This window comes from Pseudochaenichthys georgianus, chromosome 6 (genome assembly GCF_902827115.2).
Source record: "Pseudochaenichthys georgianus chromosome 6, fPseGeo1.2, whole genome shotgun sequence".
NCBI classification, from domain to species: domain Eukaryota; kingdom Metazoa; phylum Chordata; class Actinopteri; order Perciformes; family Channichthyidae; genus Pseudochaenichthys; species Pseudochaenichthys georgianus.
Window position 1 is genome coordinate 502533 of NC_047508.1, and position 17244 is coordinate 519776.

The 17244-nt window shown below is 42.3% G+C and overlaps 1 protein-coding gene across 2 annotated transcripts; it reads left to right on the plus strand.

Annotated features, from left to right (window-relative positions):
* Positions 1-7632: 7632 nt before the first annotated feature.
* LOC117448664 (large ribosomal subunit protein eL22) lies at positions 7633-16487 on the plus strand. 2 transcript variants are annotated; one of them, XM_034086010.2, is made up of 4 exons: positions 7633-7723; positions 8537-8644; positions 8900-9024; positions 16288-16487. In XM_034086010.2, exons 1-4 carry the CDS (start codon positions 7712-7714, stop codon positions 16430-16432), a joined length of 390 nt encoding a protein of 129 aa, XP_033941901.1. In that variant the 5' UTR covers positions 7633-7711; the 3' UTR covers positions 16433-16487. The 2 variants fall into 2 exon arrangements, with proteins under 2 accessions (XP_033941901.1, XP_033941900.1); XM_034086009.2 differs by having other exon boundaries at positions 7644-7723; positions 8534-8644.
* Positions 16488-17244: the final 757 nt, after the last annotated feature.

The window sequence follows — 17244 nt, forward strand, 5'->3', positions numbered from 1 at the left end:
CCAAGCGCGGTTCGGGCACCGGCACTTGCAGAGAGTGAAAGCATGTGAGTAGGGATGCTAGTACTTAGCCTACATACGTGTGTTGTACCATGTTTCAACGACTCAAAAAGTCAGGCTCTAAGAAAAGAAGAGAAAGGAGAGAAAGACAAGAGAGACGGACTAAAGGGCGACAGCATGTCACCCAGTTTTTCACAAGAAAAGGTGTGGTCCATGAGTGGTGGAAATTAGTCTGTTAGCTAATGTTTTTTTTTACTAAGCTGACATTAAGTACAGACAATTCAGAGATTTTTAATTTCACTGCTCTTTTAGCTGACATTTAAAGGTGGGGTAGGTAATTCACTTCAGAAAAACCTTTTTGTTATATTCCATGGAATGCTCAGTCTTAACATCCCGATAGCAATGAATATATTAAATGCTTTGACAATAAATACATACAAAAATGTCATCTGTGGAAGCCGTGGCGCTGTAAAAAGCACGACCAATCATCTGAGCCGGCCCGGCTAAAATAATTGGATGGCCTACCTGCCTGTCAGCCTTCCAACTGTGCACAAATCTCGTGCCCTCATTGGGCATGTGCGCGTTTGTGTGTGTTGGAGGAGGGGCTCTGTAAGGAAGTCTGAAGGAAGGGGCAGATTTTTTTTTTGGTTGTGTACTTTCAGATTCTAGCGCACTCGAGCTGGATTCTCCATTCTTACCTACCTACCTTTAATAAATGCAGGCACATTTTTAGCGCCTATTCATACTAAATCAGTTGTCCCTCCCCCTGGTGCCAGGACCAACAGATCCATCTCTAGGCTCAGCAGCCCTGTCCCCCCATAAGGCTGAACCTGAACCAGCTTTTCTCCCAACTGAAGGAGGTGAGCAGCATTGTGTTGATTGACATGCCGCTTAACATATTTGAAGGGAGACTGGAATACAAAAAATAAAATAAAATATATATATATATCAAAACAAAAGGCTAACATCTAATTTTAATTATACATTTCAAACACAGTATTTTCCCACATAGCCAATGATCTACATAAAACAAAAAACTGCTTTTAGTCTATTTGGATGATGGACAGTTTGAAGCGTTGAGTGATCAGTCTGTATTAGGTAAACAAAATGTTAATCACCGATATTTTGGTTATGATATTAATACTAATGTTATTATATTAAAGCAGGGGTGGGGAACCTCCGGCCCCCGGTCCGTATACGGACCGCTAGACCATTTTGTACGTCCCTCGAAGTAATTTATAAACAAAGTGGCCTGTGCCTGGTGGTGGGGCCCAATGTGATATATTTTCATGGGGCCCAAAATCCCTGGCGGCGCCCCTGCGCATGGTGTTCTTTTTGTATATATTATAATGCAGCGCGAGCTGTGTGCTCGAGTCTTCCTGCCTGTCGGCTCTGCTGCTCCGCGATGATGGTCTAGCTTCAGCAGCCACATTACCTACGGGTGCGTTCGTTAATAATAACTGTGCGGTCCGGAGTCACTGTGGCACAGACTGGACCGCTGGTGAACAGCTGTTAGAACGGGCCGTTCAGGTGTTCACCTGTGGTCCGGAGTCACTGTGGCACAGACTGGACCGCTGGTGAACAGCTGTTAGAACGGGCCGTTCAGGTGTTCAGAGCAGAGCTCCCTGTCGGAGCGCAGAGCGTGATGTGCACTGACAAGTGTTTCTGTCGCAATATTATCGTTGAGCTAGCTAGCTAGCATACATTGTCACTATCTGCTAACGTTAGCTTTAGCCTTCGTTTTCTAATAGTTTTTTTTTTCATAGGCGATAAACGGAGGTGGTATAAGTATAGATCTTGTACTTGAGTAAAAGTAGAAGCACTCAGATATTGTACTAGAGTAAAAGTAGAAGTACTCAGATCTTGTACTTGATTAAAAGCAGAAATACTCAGATATTGTACTTGAGTAAAAGTAGAAGTACTCAGATCTTGTACTTGAGTAAAAGTAGAAGCACTCAGATCTTGTACTTGAGTAAAAGTAGAAGCACTCAGATATTGTACTAGAGTAAAAGTAGAAGTACTCAGATCTTGTACTTGAGTAAAAGTAGAAGCACTCAGATATTGTACTTGAGTAAAAGAAGTAGAAGTACTCAGATCTTGTACTTGATTAAAAGTAGAAGTACTCAGATCTTGTACTTGATTAAAAGCAGAAATACTCAGATCTTGTACTTGAGTAAAAGTAGAAGTACTCAGGTCTTGTACTTGAGTAAAAGTAGAAGTACCAGAGTGTAGGAATAGGAATACTCTGTTAGTAAAAGTACTGCATTCAAAATGTTCCTCAAGTAAAAGTAGAAAAGTATTCTCATCAAAATATAGTGAAAGACAGTAAAAGTAGTCGTTGTGCAGATTGGTCCATTTCAGAATAATATATATGATATGTTTTATAATGATTGATCATGAAAGTGTTCTCAAAGCTGGTGAAGGTGCAGCTAGTCTGAAGTACTTTGTAGACTGCAGGGTAGCTGGTGGATTTACTCCAGGTGGAACTAAAGTCTGATTCAACACTTGATTAGATTTCACATCATTCATCCAGATCTGTGAAGTAACTAAAGGTATTAAATACATGTAGTGGAGTCAAAGTACACCATTTACCTCTGAACTGTAGAGGAGAAGAAGAACAAAGTAGCAAAACATTGAAATACTTAAATAAAGTACAAGTATCTCAAAATTGTACCCAAGTATAGTACTTGAGTTTATGAATTTAGTTACTTTACACCAGATGCCATAAAGATAGAAAGACTAAGCCTTGCACAGAGGCATGACAATACATTTTCAAAATGCTCAACAGTGCTGCCAAAATTATAAACTGACTGCTACACAATTTAAAATAAATGCTTTTATATATTTATATTAGATGTGACTCTTTAGCGTTTCTGTTCTTAGTAACACTGCTGCTTTAGTTGTTTTGACTGCTAAAATCCTCTGTTATTCCTCATTTTAAAGCCGATATTCCGTGGGGTCGGGGGGCTCGGGTCCTTGTCACCTTTTCCATACCTGATGAGTTTGCATCCCTGATAATACTTAGTAAGGAGGCCATAATATTTTTGACTCATGGCTGAAGTTAAGTTTCTCCAGCTCTCCCCAGGTTGGCAAAGAAATGCATCTCAAAATGCATCAGATTGATGCTTTAAAATATGGAATATTCAAAATGTTCTTCCAGGGGAGCATGCCCCCGTACCCCCCTAGAGGGATAATATCCTTCTCACCTTTTTCACCCCTGACCCGTTTTCATGCCTGAGCAATACTCTGTTACAAGTAAAAGTCCTGCAATCAAAATGTTACTCGGGTAAAAGTAGAAAAGTATTAGCATCAGTATATAGTTAAAGTAGCAAAAGTAAAAGTAGTCATTATGCAGATTGGTCCATCTCAGAATAATATGTTTTATAATTATTGATCATTAAAGTGTTATCAATTAGCAAAATAGTACTGTTCTTAATTTTGAGGAACTTGTACTTTACAAGTTCCTCAAAATTAAGAACAGTACTTGAGTAAGTGTACTTCGTTACTTTACACCATGGTTCTCAAACAGCATGTGTCTTTGTCATTAAGACAGGACTCACTAACTCGCTGTTCTTTGATGTTTAATGTCCAATTAGTTAAACAGTCCAAGTGGACATTTGTAGTCTGATTACTAGAGAAATGTAGAAATAGTGCTCTCTGAACGAGTCAGAGATGGTGCTGCCCCAAGACTCTGCATTTGTCCCGGCCCTCTGCCCGGAGGCAGTGTAGGGGCGATGCTTTGCTCAGGAGCACCTCCTGTTTGTACGAGCAGCACTCTCCCTGAACGAGTCAGAGACCCCTGAACGAGTCGGAGACCTCTGAACGAGTCAGAGACCCCTGAACGAGTCAGAGACCTCTGAACGAGTCGGAGACCCCTGAACGAGTCGGAGACCTCTGAACGAGTCGGAGACCCCTGAACGAGTCGGAGACCCCTGAACGAGTCGGAGCACTGGGTCCTCTGCACAAACAGGCAGTCCGTGTGCTCCTTTTAGAGTGAGGGTCCTCACAGTGCAGGGCTGTGCTCTGTGAGGGGTCCTCACAGGGCAGGGCTGTGCTCTGTGAGGGATGCTCCATGCACTCTCCCTGGAATCCCTCTTGAGCAACAATACGCGCCAACTCTCAAGGTCTGTTTTTACCTGGTTTTAAAGCCACAGGGTGCGTCTTTTATCCAGAGAGGAGGGCGGCAGGGCCTTGTCCACCTGGTCAGTCGAACGGCCACTTTTAGAACACAGTTTCTACACAAATATCTGCCCGGCTGGTTTAGTGTGGAGAGATCAGCTGTATTCTCAGACGCGTGAGTAACTGGGGCTGGATGCTGCTCTTTTTTTTAACTCATTTCAAATTTTAATGTGAAGTGGGCTTTTATCAGGGTGTTTTAAGTCTTGGGCCCTTTTTAACCATAAAAGGTCTCCAAAGACTGACTCTCTGCACTGGCTGTTAAAGGAGCCTTTAATCTACAAAGCCAGGCTGGACGTCAGCAGCAGTGAAACACCCGGCCTGATGGTGGCGCTGTGCCGATCCAGGACACTGTGCCTACAGCCAGAGCCGCCCCTGGCCAACTTGGGGCCCCAAGCGACATTGTGAGATGAGGCCCCCCCCCCCCCCCAACCGACAGGAGTGAAAAAAAAATGTTTGGAAACAAAGTAGGCTACTTTGCAAATATAATTCTTGTTTATTATTATTATCAACATTACATTACATTACATTAGTTGCTTTTTTATACTGTGAGGTAAATGTGCATGTATGTCGTTCAGTATGCGTTTACAGGTGAATACGTCTGCATTTCCTGCCAAAATAGCCTCAGAAAGATTAAAATATAATTAATGCAAATAAACTACTTCTACTAATAATCATAATCAATTCAATAATATAAATACTATATTATTTTTATTATAATATAGTTGTAATATAGTCAAGACAAACATTCTTATGACATGCTCAAAAACTGACATTTCTTAAATCTGTATTCTAGTTCCCTCTGTCAGCAATGTATCAACAACTACACACACATTTCTATCAGTATTTCTCTGTGTTGTGGTTGACATGAAGATGACTGCAGGAGTTAAGCGGAGAGGCTGAGCGTCACCATGAAATGTGCAAATTGACAAAAAAATTAATAAAAGGGGAAAAAATGCTCCATGTTTTTTAGGCTGTAAACTGTAACTGTTATGTAAGCCAACTAGACAGACAGTGTATCACTCTTCCTCCTGTACATAAGCAGATAAAAGGCATCACATACTTGAATGAATGGTAAATAAAGAATGCTGGAAATAACTGCATCTCCATTAGCCTGATGCTCTGCAGAGACTGCTTTCTTCATGTCGTGAATTGCAGCTGATGTTTTAATAGGGCAATTGGCAATTTGACTTATACAACATTCGCAAGTTGTACATTTGACTAATAACCCTCCTTCGAGAGATGCTCTACTTTCTTCATGTTTTGTTTTTTTCCCCTCTTGCTTGCGCCGGACTGAAACTGTCTTTTCACCGACATCTCTTCATCTGCACTAGTGGCCGTATCAAAGCCGTGATTGGTCAGATGTCGATTCATTGCAACGGTGTCGGGTCACAGATGTGCTCCCCTTGTCACCTCTCACTCTCGCGGAGAACTGCGCACAGCAGCTGAGGCCCTCTGGGCGGGGCTCCCTGCGCAAGGCGGGGCCCCATGCAGCCTGCGTGATTGGCCTGTAAAGAGGGGTGGCCCTGCCTACAGCAGCTGGTGGATGCAGTGGGGCCGCAGCTGAGCGATGCCAGGGCCCTGGGCTCTCAGCTGGGTCTAAACTGTCCAGGTGGCCAAGGCCGGATTAGTACCTGGGGGGCCCTGGGCACTGAGACCTAAGGGCCCCTCAACCCACGTACCAACACTTAACAACACGCCTACCCAACATGACCAATATTTTTCATTTTCATTCAATCTGGCAAAAGCAGGGACGCAGCTACGTTGTTCAACCAAAGTAGGTCCAGCCTTTTCCCCTTTCAGTCAAAAATCACAAGACAAGGATACAATGAATAAGATCTCAAGAAGACCTGGTAATATCACTCAAAACCTCAGCACCCCACTTCAAATGCCAAAATATGACCGGCTGGCTGTACAAGTACACGAGTGTGTATCTTACCTTTTTAGAAGTGTTTCTTCCTTGCCTTTTTCGTCGTCATCAAAATGCTAACATTGCTTGCTAGCTCAACAACATCCTCAGGCTCTGTGACTGTTCCTTGTGGTTGTTGGCCTAATTCGTCACTTTTAGCTTTAAAAAAAGAAGAAGCTATTTATTGGTGAGAAATGCTTTAATGCAGCCGTCACTCTCTTCCTTTTCTTTCTTTTTTCGCTAATACAATGTATGATGGGTGAGGTTGTGCCAAAAACAAAAATGTTCTTGTCACTGAGGGCCCTATCTTGCTCAAGGGCCACTGGGCACATGCCCAGAGTGCCCATATAGTTAATCCGGCCTTGAGGATCCTTCAACTCTGAAGCCAGAGCCTTTGCACATGAGACAACATACTTTTAACATGTTATGGCCACAGAAAAGGCAATCCAGACCCAGCAGACCCTTTCCCAGAGATCTACCTGAGCCCAGGGCTCGGAGAGCTGACCGGCCCCCTGCTCAAGGTCACAAACCTCGTTCAAATGACAATACACAGAGCTGACACAAAAATACTTAACATGCACATTGTGAAAAGCATAAATAAAAATGGACTGAAGGACAGGGTCTCCACTGTGTGGAGCACCAGACTGATGCAGGAAACAGACCAGGCCCAGTGGAGGATTCGATTTAAACCTCCCCTCAAAAAATGTACTGCCAGCCTCCAGTGGAGAATTTGACACGGTGCGATAGCCTCCAATTCTTTTATTTCTGTTATTAATCCTGCTGTTCTCAACAAATGTCCATTTTGTGATTTTAGAGAGACTGTTTTTCATGTTTTACAGAGTGCACGAGACTCACAGGTTTCTTCTTTCTTTTAACATTGGGTTTTAGTCTTTTAGTGTAGTTTTTACCTAGAGCGTTTTTATCATTGGGGCTCCCTACAAAAAAACAAGAAAGGAAAAGTGACAGCTCCTAAACTTCCTCTCAGGTGAAGCAAAAATGGCAATTTATTTAGGCAGAAAAAACTGAGTTTAACCTGAGTGGAAAACAGAGAAGGGCAAGAGGCAAAAGCGATCTGGCTGTGTAACATCAGAGCCAGACTGGCTGGAGCAGAGGTTTTAGAAACACATCGGGGATCGAGACCCTTTTAAACAGCGTTGGTGCTACACATACATTGTATGTTCTGTTTTAAATGATGAACGGCACTTTGCACACGTTTTAATTATAGTTTTTTATTAATTATTTTAAGTAAATCGATTCTTTGCACAATTAAGCACTTTATTTGAAGTATATGTACAATTGTTGAATATGTAAATAAAGTGTTTTTAGCAAAGTCAAAAAACTCTTCTTCTGCTTCTCCTTTTTCTTCAGTGGAACAGGCTTGTTTGACATAAGGTATTGATTGATTTGAAAACACATTAAAACATCGTAGTCTCATGTAAGTAGGGGCAATGTCTGGGATACACATTTAACAGTTTGGTTGCCAGGTTAATTGATGGATGACTGTCATTTATTGCACGTTGAGTTTTTTAATCAATCTCAGAGTCACGGATCAATCGGTAGTTTGGCGTTCGATTTCTAGAGTTAACGCATGCGCACAACCTGCCCTTCCTTTCTGCTAGCTTCTCCGCCATGGCGCCTATTGTAAGTAAAGTCGCGTGTTAATTAATCCACCCAAATGGTGTAATTTCGGTTGTGAAAGCCAGATTAAACAGTCGGGACGAGATGGGAGCTTTTGTATAACACCCATGGTCCGAAGAAAGGCTTTGTGCGTTGCTCTAAAGTGTTTTATTAGCACATAGGTGGCCTATATATGCGGGTTAGCTAACGTTAGCTTCATAGCTTCGGAAGGACTAGCTCACCACGTTGTTTTGTCAGTGTGGCCGTCCGGAGCACTGTGACACATATTTAGTTTAACAACTTGAACAAATGGTGTAGTTGTAGAAGAGACTTGTATTTCCCGCTAGCGAGTTAATAGTTGTGTTGTTGCTTGGTCACCTGGACGCTAAAGCTGGTGGTGTGGCCATACGGAAGTCTTGAAATGTAATAATCAGAAGTAATTATGTTAAAAAATATGTTGAAGTCAACAGCAGGCCTACATGGCACAGCCTTAGAAGTCATACACATAATCTTTATTTGCAGGGTGCCTACGGGTGCTGAACATATTAAAACACTTGTGTGGTGTTTTCTATGTTTTTAAAAGTATTTTTAAATGAAGGGCTTGAATGGTTGGTAACATATGATCTCTAATCATGCATCATATGATATGCACCATACCTTGAAACGTCAAACTACTTGTTTTACTTGAATGTGTGCCCTTGTGTAGGGTTCTCTTACAAAACATAAGTAGGGTTGTGTGATGAGGAAGAGAAAAATACATTGTGAAAGGTTTAGTTGTGTGGTTTAGACTAAACATTCTGCCACGTCAAGTTGAGTGTTTTGTGTTTCATTAAGCAGAAAAAGCAGATCACCGGCAAAGGTGGTAAGAAGAAAAAGCAGGTCCTGAAGTTCACCCTGGACTGCACCCACCCTGTGGAAGATGGTATCATGGACGCAGCCAACTTTGTAAGACACCCTCTTTAGATGTTCTCAATGTGCAGCTGTGATGTGTAGCAGTCTTTATACCACTAATAAGATGTCTGCTGACTCGGCCCAGACAAGAATAAATTACACTTCAATATGAAAGTCTTAAAATGTGATTATTAATCGCCCTCGTGAACATGTGATATTTGCCAAAACATTGCTGATGAAGCATTGAAATCTCAGAATAGTGTACAGCCGCTCAGTGATGTGAGGTTTTCTCTAACGTGTTGTTCACAGGAGCAGTTTCTTCAGGAGCGTATCAAAGTGAATGGGAAAGCCGGTAACCTGGGTAACGGTGTGGTCTCCATCGAGAGGAGCAAGAGCAAGATCACAGTGTCCTCTGAGGTGCCCTTCTCCAAAAGGTAATCAGGCACGCTAGTTACCTAGTTATATGGTGTACTGCTTTGTGGACATTTTCTAAACTGAACTAATGAGTGGTGCAGGGATTAGTCCTTAAATCCTGGAAATGAGTCAGCATTTCACCACTAAATGAAATGAAATAATAATATGGAAATAAGACCTGTGGTTGAATCAAGCTGGAGAGAACACATTTTGTCCTACAACATAAGCGTGTCAGTCAGCGTTTCCGCCAGGGGGGGCGTCTTGCCGTCATTTGACGCCCTTATTCAGCTCGGGACGCTCTGAACTCGAGCCGAGGGTGTCCAAAAATATTTATAATTCGAGAGAAGATCGAGAGTTTTTATCGCTTGAAATGACGAAAAGGACATCCATCTGTTGGAGGGGCAAAGGAGTCTGGTGGGATTCTTTTCGGAGTATTGAAGATAGTTTCCCCGACATCGAAGGTGCCTGCTACAGGACAACACAGAACGTGCGCGATGTGGACGCGATGAGCTGCGAGCACCAGAGCCTTTTTTTTTTTCTAACTAATGGACAATTTTCGATTTAAACTTCGATTTTTTCTGTTTTTTTCTAAACAAACCAGACCAAGGCAACATTTCAATACATATTTTCTTTAATAACACAATAAAAAGAAATGAGATTACCAAGTAGTCTAGGCCTATGTGAACAAATCAGTTGTTCAAGAATAAAAAAAACAAAATAAAAACAGCACCACGGCACTTGGCTGTCATTAATGTGCAAAGATTTTTTTTAAATCAAACTGAAAAAAAATCTCTTGTAGGCCATCCCTGAAAAAACTTGTAAAATGAAATACAACAAATAATAAATAATGATAATGAAATGAATAATAAAAAAATACCCTCAAACAAAATAACATCCCTTTAACTTTCTAGGAAGTTGTCTTTCTACAGACCTTACACAGAACAGTTGTTTGTTCTATGTATGACCGCTTGTACCCGAACCACTTCCATACAACTGAAGTAGCACCTTTTTTAGGAATGAGTTCTTCATCTGTGTTCGTGGACATTTTTATGGTACGTCTGTCTGTGAAGCAGTGAATGTGATTGTAGTAGGCTATGTGACTACCCGATCTGCAGCTCTGCACATGCGCACAGTGTTATAAATTAAAATCAATGTTTTTGATGGCATAAAGTACCTTAAACATACCGCCAGTTTAAATGCTGTTTTATACTGAAAAACCAGAAGTTCTCTTGCGCAGTTGTTAAGCTTTTATTCTGAAAATCCTTCATCTCCGGTTAGCATTTAGCATGTGGCTAATATACCATTTACTATAGAGGTGAATTTAGTAGCGATATGACACGGAGTGTTGCACACCGAAACCTACTGATTTCAACACTACAACTACTGTATAGACGTCGAGATATTATTATTGCTGAATATTAAATGAAGGTACAGTTTATTTGAATACGTTTGTTTACAGACGTGGGTAGCATGAGACAACAACCGGAACTACCAGAAATGAAACCAGCCGTGAAGTTTTTCCTGTCTTGAGTATTGATTACAGCGTTCAAAACCATATTAAATGAAAAGTCATGAAAGAGATAAGGAGGAGAAAAGGCGTGTTTAGTTATATATGTAATGTACAATGTCTGAGTCCTCTGTTATGCTCAACAACGAACACAGCATAACAACAGCAGGTCGGGCAGAGCTGCAGATCGGGGAGTCACAGGCAATGTGGCTGAGTTTTGTGCGCGTTCTGGAAAGTGAGAGAGTAAGCTACTACGGAGTCCCTTAAAGCAAAACAAATCTGCGGAGCCTAGAAATGTTTTAAAATCGCGATTTTTCGGTTCAGCCATTTCACAAACCGTAGGAAAGTAAAAATGCTAATTAATCGTAAAAACCGAAATAGTCGCCCAGCCCTAAGCCGAGCCAAATGATCCGGCTCACTAACGTAAAAAGACAGTATCTATAAGGGACGGCTCAAGTCAAAATTCAAGCACACATCCCCCCCGCTCTCGGGGTGGACACCCTCTCAGCCCTGGTCTAGCGGAAACACTGATGTCAGTATATACAACCCACTTGTGAATATCTGAAGCTTCATGAGTCTTAATAAAGGCGGTTGCTAATAAGTCACTAAACTTCACTACGTCCAACATTAGCCACCTTTAGCTAAGCGGGAGTGATGCACAGCCGTATAACCATGACGTGAATTGCGGTCAAATTGTCCAAAAATCAGCTCCTCTCGTCTTTTCCTATCCACTATTCCTTGACTTCTGTGTGGAACATCACAGGGTTAAGGAATAGTGGATAGGAGAATTCTATAGGTCTTAGGAAAATATGACCAGGCTTCAAGAGAATCCGACTGCACTGACTCTATCGGACTTATTTATGATGAGCCAGAGGAAGTTATGAATGTGCGTCTGCTGTGTGGAAACTACAGTTGAAGTGGTTTGTATCGTCAGTTAGCTGAGATTATTCCCGTTAATCTGGTATAACACATTAATAGGTTCTTAAATATTAAGATCCCCTGAGACACAGTGTCGTGAAAAAAAAAACCGAAAGTACCCGCCGACGGGGACCTTCGGGCTTAACAGGTTAATAACGGCACCATGTAAGTTGCGCTGACAGGCGACAGAGGTCCACAGTTGCCCCGCAGCGAGGCTCCCCTGCCCTCCAGTAGACAGTTCACAAGCTCAGTCACTTCATAACACCTAAGATGGGTTGCGCCAGTGTTGTAGTCAAGTCACCAATTCACGAGTCCAAGTCACCCTCGAGTCACCACTCTTCGAGTCCAAGTCCGAGTCACCAAGGGAGAGTCGTAGTCGAGTCCAAGTCCGAGTCACCCAAGGAGTGTCCAAGTCGAGTCCGAGTCATCATTACCTGTGTTCGAGTCCAAGTCAATTCCGAGTCACTTAAGAAGAGTCCAAGTCAAGTCCGAGTCACAAGTCTTCATGTATTAATCTTCGTGGATATATGTTTTGAAATGTAGCTGCTCCTCTACATTGCTGTTATCCTGTCTATTGAACTGCTGTGAAGCGAGTTTGGCTACAATTCTTGTAATAGGTGCTATACAAATATAAAGCTTATTTCTAATATTAATATTATTATTATATATAAATAAACTATATTTAAAATGAGTTACCTTTTAGAGAAGTGATTATATTTGTATGCCAATATTTTCCTATGGTAAAGTTTTCGTTTTGCACTTTTATTTTGATAGTAATAAGATCGGGACTCTTATTTTGAAGGAACTTTTACGGGTTAAATCAGTTTACTGATAAAGATTTAGCCCCAGAAAGCACATGGCTACTTAGCATGCAAAATGACGTAATTCTGCATGTTAAGTATGTGCTTTCGTTATCGGCTGAATCTTTATTTATTGATTAGATCACGTTACTCTGATGATAGTGTTCAAGACAGCCTATATGTCTGAACTTGATCCTTAGTGTTACGGAGCCTTCTCTTCAATATTGTTTCCACATAAAGAGCATTTTGCTCTTTTCCAATGTGGAAGCAGCATGTGTGAAAGCATACAGCACGATGCGGGGTGTGTCTGTAGACATCTCTAGACTGGAACAGCGGGGCCCAGTACGTGAACTCGCCATACAGGATAGAGGACATCAGACTCCAGAGAAAATGTGCTCGAGTCCGAGTCCAAGTCGGAGCGTCAATGTACGAGTCGAGTCCGAGTCATCGTGGGGGGGGAATTCACGAGTCCGAGTCGCGTCAATCAGTGCGCGAGTCCGAGTCGAGTCCCGAAAATCGGCACTCAAGTCCGACTCGAGTCCGAGTCCAGGACTCGAGTACTCCATCTCTGGGTTGCGGTAAACGCTCTGAAGTGAGGCTCCACTACACTAAGAAAGACAAGGCACAGAGTAATGCCTGCTAATAGCTTGCCACAGGCATAGCTCAGTTAAAATAAAGCACAGCTATTGTGCATTTTTATTATGCATTAGTATTGCATGTATATTTTTTATTTGTAAAAATGTCAGTTAAAGCTTAAAAGAATAAAGATATTTTTGTTATCTAAACGTTTGACCTCTTTCTTTTACAATTTGGGAATAGATAAGAACCGGAATCGATAAGCAGAACCGGAATCGATAAATTTCAAACGATACCCATCCCTACTCTTATAGCACTATGGTAACGAGCATTGTCCACATCGAGACGGGTGAAAGTTTAGCCACACCTCGGAGGCGCCTTTCTCTCCGCCATCTCGTGTGTGTGTGTTGCATGTAGCAGCTGCGTGTGTTAACTGCCCCGCCCCCTCGCACACAGACGGGGGAGAGAGATCTCTCGTCTGGATTGGAAAGATTGTAAATACAAAAAAATCAGTGTCATGGCCGTCAATCAGGACCACATCAACGACTCCTTATCCAGACGTAACCTTCGATACCAGCAAGCTGCCAGCTGAGAGACATAACCTCCAGAGGCTGAGTTAGTAACGCGCGTGTTTGGGACATGATTGCATATAAAGCCTGCAGCAGTATAACGAGGGGCTGGTTCAAGGTACGCCTGAGCCAGCCCAAACTATAAGCTTTATCAAAAAGGAAAGGCTTACATCTACTCTTAAATGTGGAGCACAAATTTGATGCTGCTTCATCAGAAAAGTAGGCTAAAGTTGCACCTTTATTGAAGGCTCCAGGGAGCTACAATATTGGCAAATTGTTAAAAAGATTGAGAGAAAATGTTATCCATCTGCTAACCCTAGCGTTGAACTAACTGGTCACGCAGGAGGCTGAACGATGGGAGATGTAGATAGAAATCTTGCTTTATAAGTTAAACTTTTGGAGAAGAGAGAACATGTTGTTAGCCTTCTGCTAACCCTTTGTTGCAGCCGTGAGCTTCCTGCAGAAGCTAAACTATTAGCAAAATGTTCTCTTTTAAAAAAGAAACATTTTCCGCTTGTGTAAGTCTCTTTAAAAGGAAAAATAGGCCAACAAAACTGTCTTCCCAGCATTGTCTGACGTGTTATTAGACTTATTCTGCTTACGATCTGTTGCCCGCAAGATACTGTAAGCTATATTGTGGAGTTGCCTCTTAATGAATGCTCTTTAATATTTAGTTCATTCTTTCGTTTGAACATCAGGGAATGAGTTGTAAGGAACTGACCGATAAGGGCTCCATGCGGAAGAACACAACCAGGATATAGTAAAGTTTGGACACATCGGTCGGTAGGAATCGGGCCCAACATGTTCAATGGTCAGGTGTTAATAACTGCAATATCACTGCTACAATCAAAGCTTTAAACTGTAAGTTACATCCTTCTGAGTCAAGAAGCTCTTACAAAGGAGAGTATGAGAATGGCCTGCCGTGAATCCTGCTGATCTATTCATTCAGGCTGCGGCCACACGAGGACGAAAACGGTCGTTTGCGTTACTGTTTAGTGTCATATAGACCGTTCGGCCACACGAGGACGACCGGATAGGCACTAAACGACTGAGGAAACGATAACGGGTCCCAAGGTGGATAGAACGGCATACGCAACGCTCTGGGGGGTCCAACGGCTCCGTGTGTGCGCCCTATACGGACATTTTCTGATGATGATGAGGCAATAGCCCCGCCTCTCCCCACCTCTGCTGCTCACCCCCACGTCAAAGTAAACTGTTCCCTGAATTCAGATTATTTATCTTTCTCTCGCGAGTGAAGTCTAATCTGACAGGACGGAGACAGGCAGCTCTGCTCACCTGCAGCTCCTCCCTCTGCAGCAAAACACACACTTCAAGTCAGATCATCGCCCTTAGCTATTTTAATGACCTCTCAAACTCCCTAAACTAGTTAATAATATGTTTATTTTTACAGTCGGCCGGGTCACTGATTACCATGACAACCATGCTTCTTCGCTGCTTTTGTGGAGGAAGTTACAGCGCCACCTACAGGCTCCTGCATGTGTACTGCAGCTTCTCCAGCGGTTGGAGCTAAACGGAGCGGTCTCGTGTGGGCAGACACTATCCGGATAACTATTGCGTGTGGACAGAAGCTTTTTTGCGTTTGTGTTAATCCTATGCGTTTAGCCGTTTTCGTCCTCGTGTGGCCGCAGCTCAACACATTAGTCCAACAATATAAGAATCTTCTAGGGCCATAGAACATTTTACAGGAAAAGGATTTTATCTAACATGGATTTGTCCTTCAGTTTGCATTATCAAGGGTGTCCATAGTTAGTTCACTGCATGGACAGCCCCTAATCTGTCTTCCAGAGGCTAACATGGGGTGCCTGCCCTGGTACTATATCTGAATATCCCTTTATAGACATGCTTTATGCTAATACAATGCACTATAAATGTGTTATTTTTGCCTAATATCTAAATGGATTCTTCATGCTTGGATGTCCATGGAGTTGCTTAGATTTGGTATGACTGAAAGCTTCTATGATTCTTGTCTTAAAGGTCCCATGTCACGGCCATTTCTACTGATCATAATTCCATTGTTGAGGTCTAGAATAGATTTAAATTGTTCAATGTTCCAAACTCACATTGGTTTCTCACAGCATCTCTGTATAGTATGTGTATTCACTCTGTCCTACACGGCTTGTTGGAGCTCCTGCCCCCCCCCCCCCCATGAGCCCAGTGGCCGACAGCTAAACCATCCCGAACACACCCGCACTCTGGCTGGGAGTTTGTGTGTGTGCTCACACACCGACTCACAGCCTCGCCGCGTCCCGCCGTCTCAGGGAGGAGAAATCGGCGGAGCTGCAGCTGAGAAAAGATTGAGTGTGTGTGTGAGGAAGTCCGCTGATTGGTCGATTTGGACCAATCCACGGAGGGGTCGTCGTTACGTCACTTGGCTCCCTGAAGACATTTTTTTTAAAAGAAAAAGTCCAACGAGGCGTTCTGGGGCAGCATAGACAGGTCTTTTCTGTGTTAGAGTTTTATTCGCTACAGGGTGTACTTTGAGGGTTTGTGACTCTGCAGACTGTTTACATGCAGAAAAAGCTTCATAACACACAAGGGGACGGGTAACAACTGGAAAAGCATGACATGGGACCTTTAAGATCTTGTTCACTCATACATCCCGAACAGCCCCTTCCTTTTGAAAAAGGGACTGAATGGTCAGAGGTTAAACTACTGCTTTAAGATCAGGTTGAACTGTTTGAAATGAGGAACACTGTGTATTATCAATAACCACAAATACAAATATTTAGTGAAAAACATTGTCAATCCTCAGAAATTAAAGTATGAAATTGAATAACAGGAGGAAAAATGATGCAACACTTGTCTGTGTACCTATTTTTGAAAGATTAATAAAAGTAATTTGTCCCACATGTTATCAAAGTGAATGTAACACACTGTCTGACTGTTCTGCAGATACCTAAAGTATTTGACCAAGAAGTACCTGAAGAAAAACAATCTTCGCGACTGGCTGCGTGTTGTGGCTAACACCAAGGAGAGCTACGAGCTGCGCTACTTCCAGATCAACCAGGATGAAGAGGAGGAGGAAGATGAAGATTAAATATACAATTAATCAGTTTTTGTACATTTAAATAAATGTTGTTTACAGTACAGAAGGCGTGTCCCGTTGTCTTGAAATGACAGGTTTTTTACTTTCCTCACAGGAAAGTAAAAAACAACCTGGCGCGCATGTTAGTAATTTTAAGATTTAACTGAATGAACTTTACTAGTCTCTTGTCTTGTTTCATAAACTGCTTAGACATTAAGAGTACACTACTCAGTGAGTTAGGTCAAATAAAAAGCAGTACAGCTAGAATTGTTTTGGTGCTCTACTGTTAAAAGTGGGGTAGGTAAGTTTGAGAAACCGACTCGAGATACACTTTGTTATATTCCATGGAATGGTCTTAAGATATTCATTGCTATCGGATGTTAAGTGCTTTGACAACAAATCCATAAAAAACATCAGTGGAAGCCGTAGTACTGCCTGTCAGCCTTCCATCTGTGCACAAACTTATCTCGTGCCCTCATTGGTCATGTGCACGTTAGTGTGCATTTCAAATTCTAGCACACTCGAGCTGGTTTCTCCAAAATGACTTACCCCACCTTTAAGCATAAAGTGACACCACATTCAACTTCTGTGCTAGAAACTGATCAATTAAATATATAATTCTCCAGTGGGACTGTCAGACGACTGTCATAACTAGGGTCGCAAAGGTAATCAAATTGTGTCATTTTGAAATGAGCCGTTCCAACTGATTTCGATTGAGCGGGTCACATGAGCACAGCCTTCTGTGGATGTCAGCATGAGCAAGAGAGAGGAATGAGGAAAAGTGGGAGAAAGTATATTTTCACTGAATTCAGGGGTAAACCACA

Bases quoted from the DNA above. Each gene is read 5' to 3' on its own strand.
- LOC117448664 (XM_034086009.2), top strand. The intron at 8,645-8,899 runs GTAAGACACCCT...TGTTGTTCACAG, and splicing joins TCATGGACGCAGCCAACTTT to GAGCAGTTTCTTCAGGAGCG. The intron at 9,025-16,287 runs GTAATCAGGCAC...ACTGTTCTGCAG, and splicing joins GAGGTGCCCTTCTCCAAAAG to ATACCTAAAGTATTTGACCA.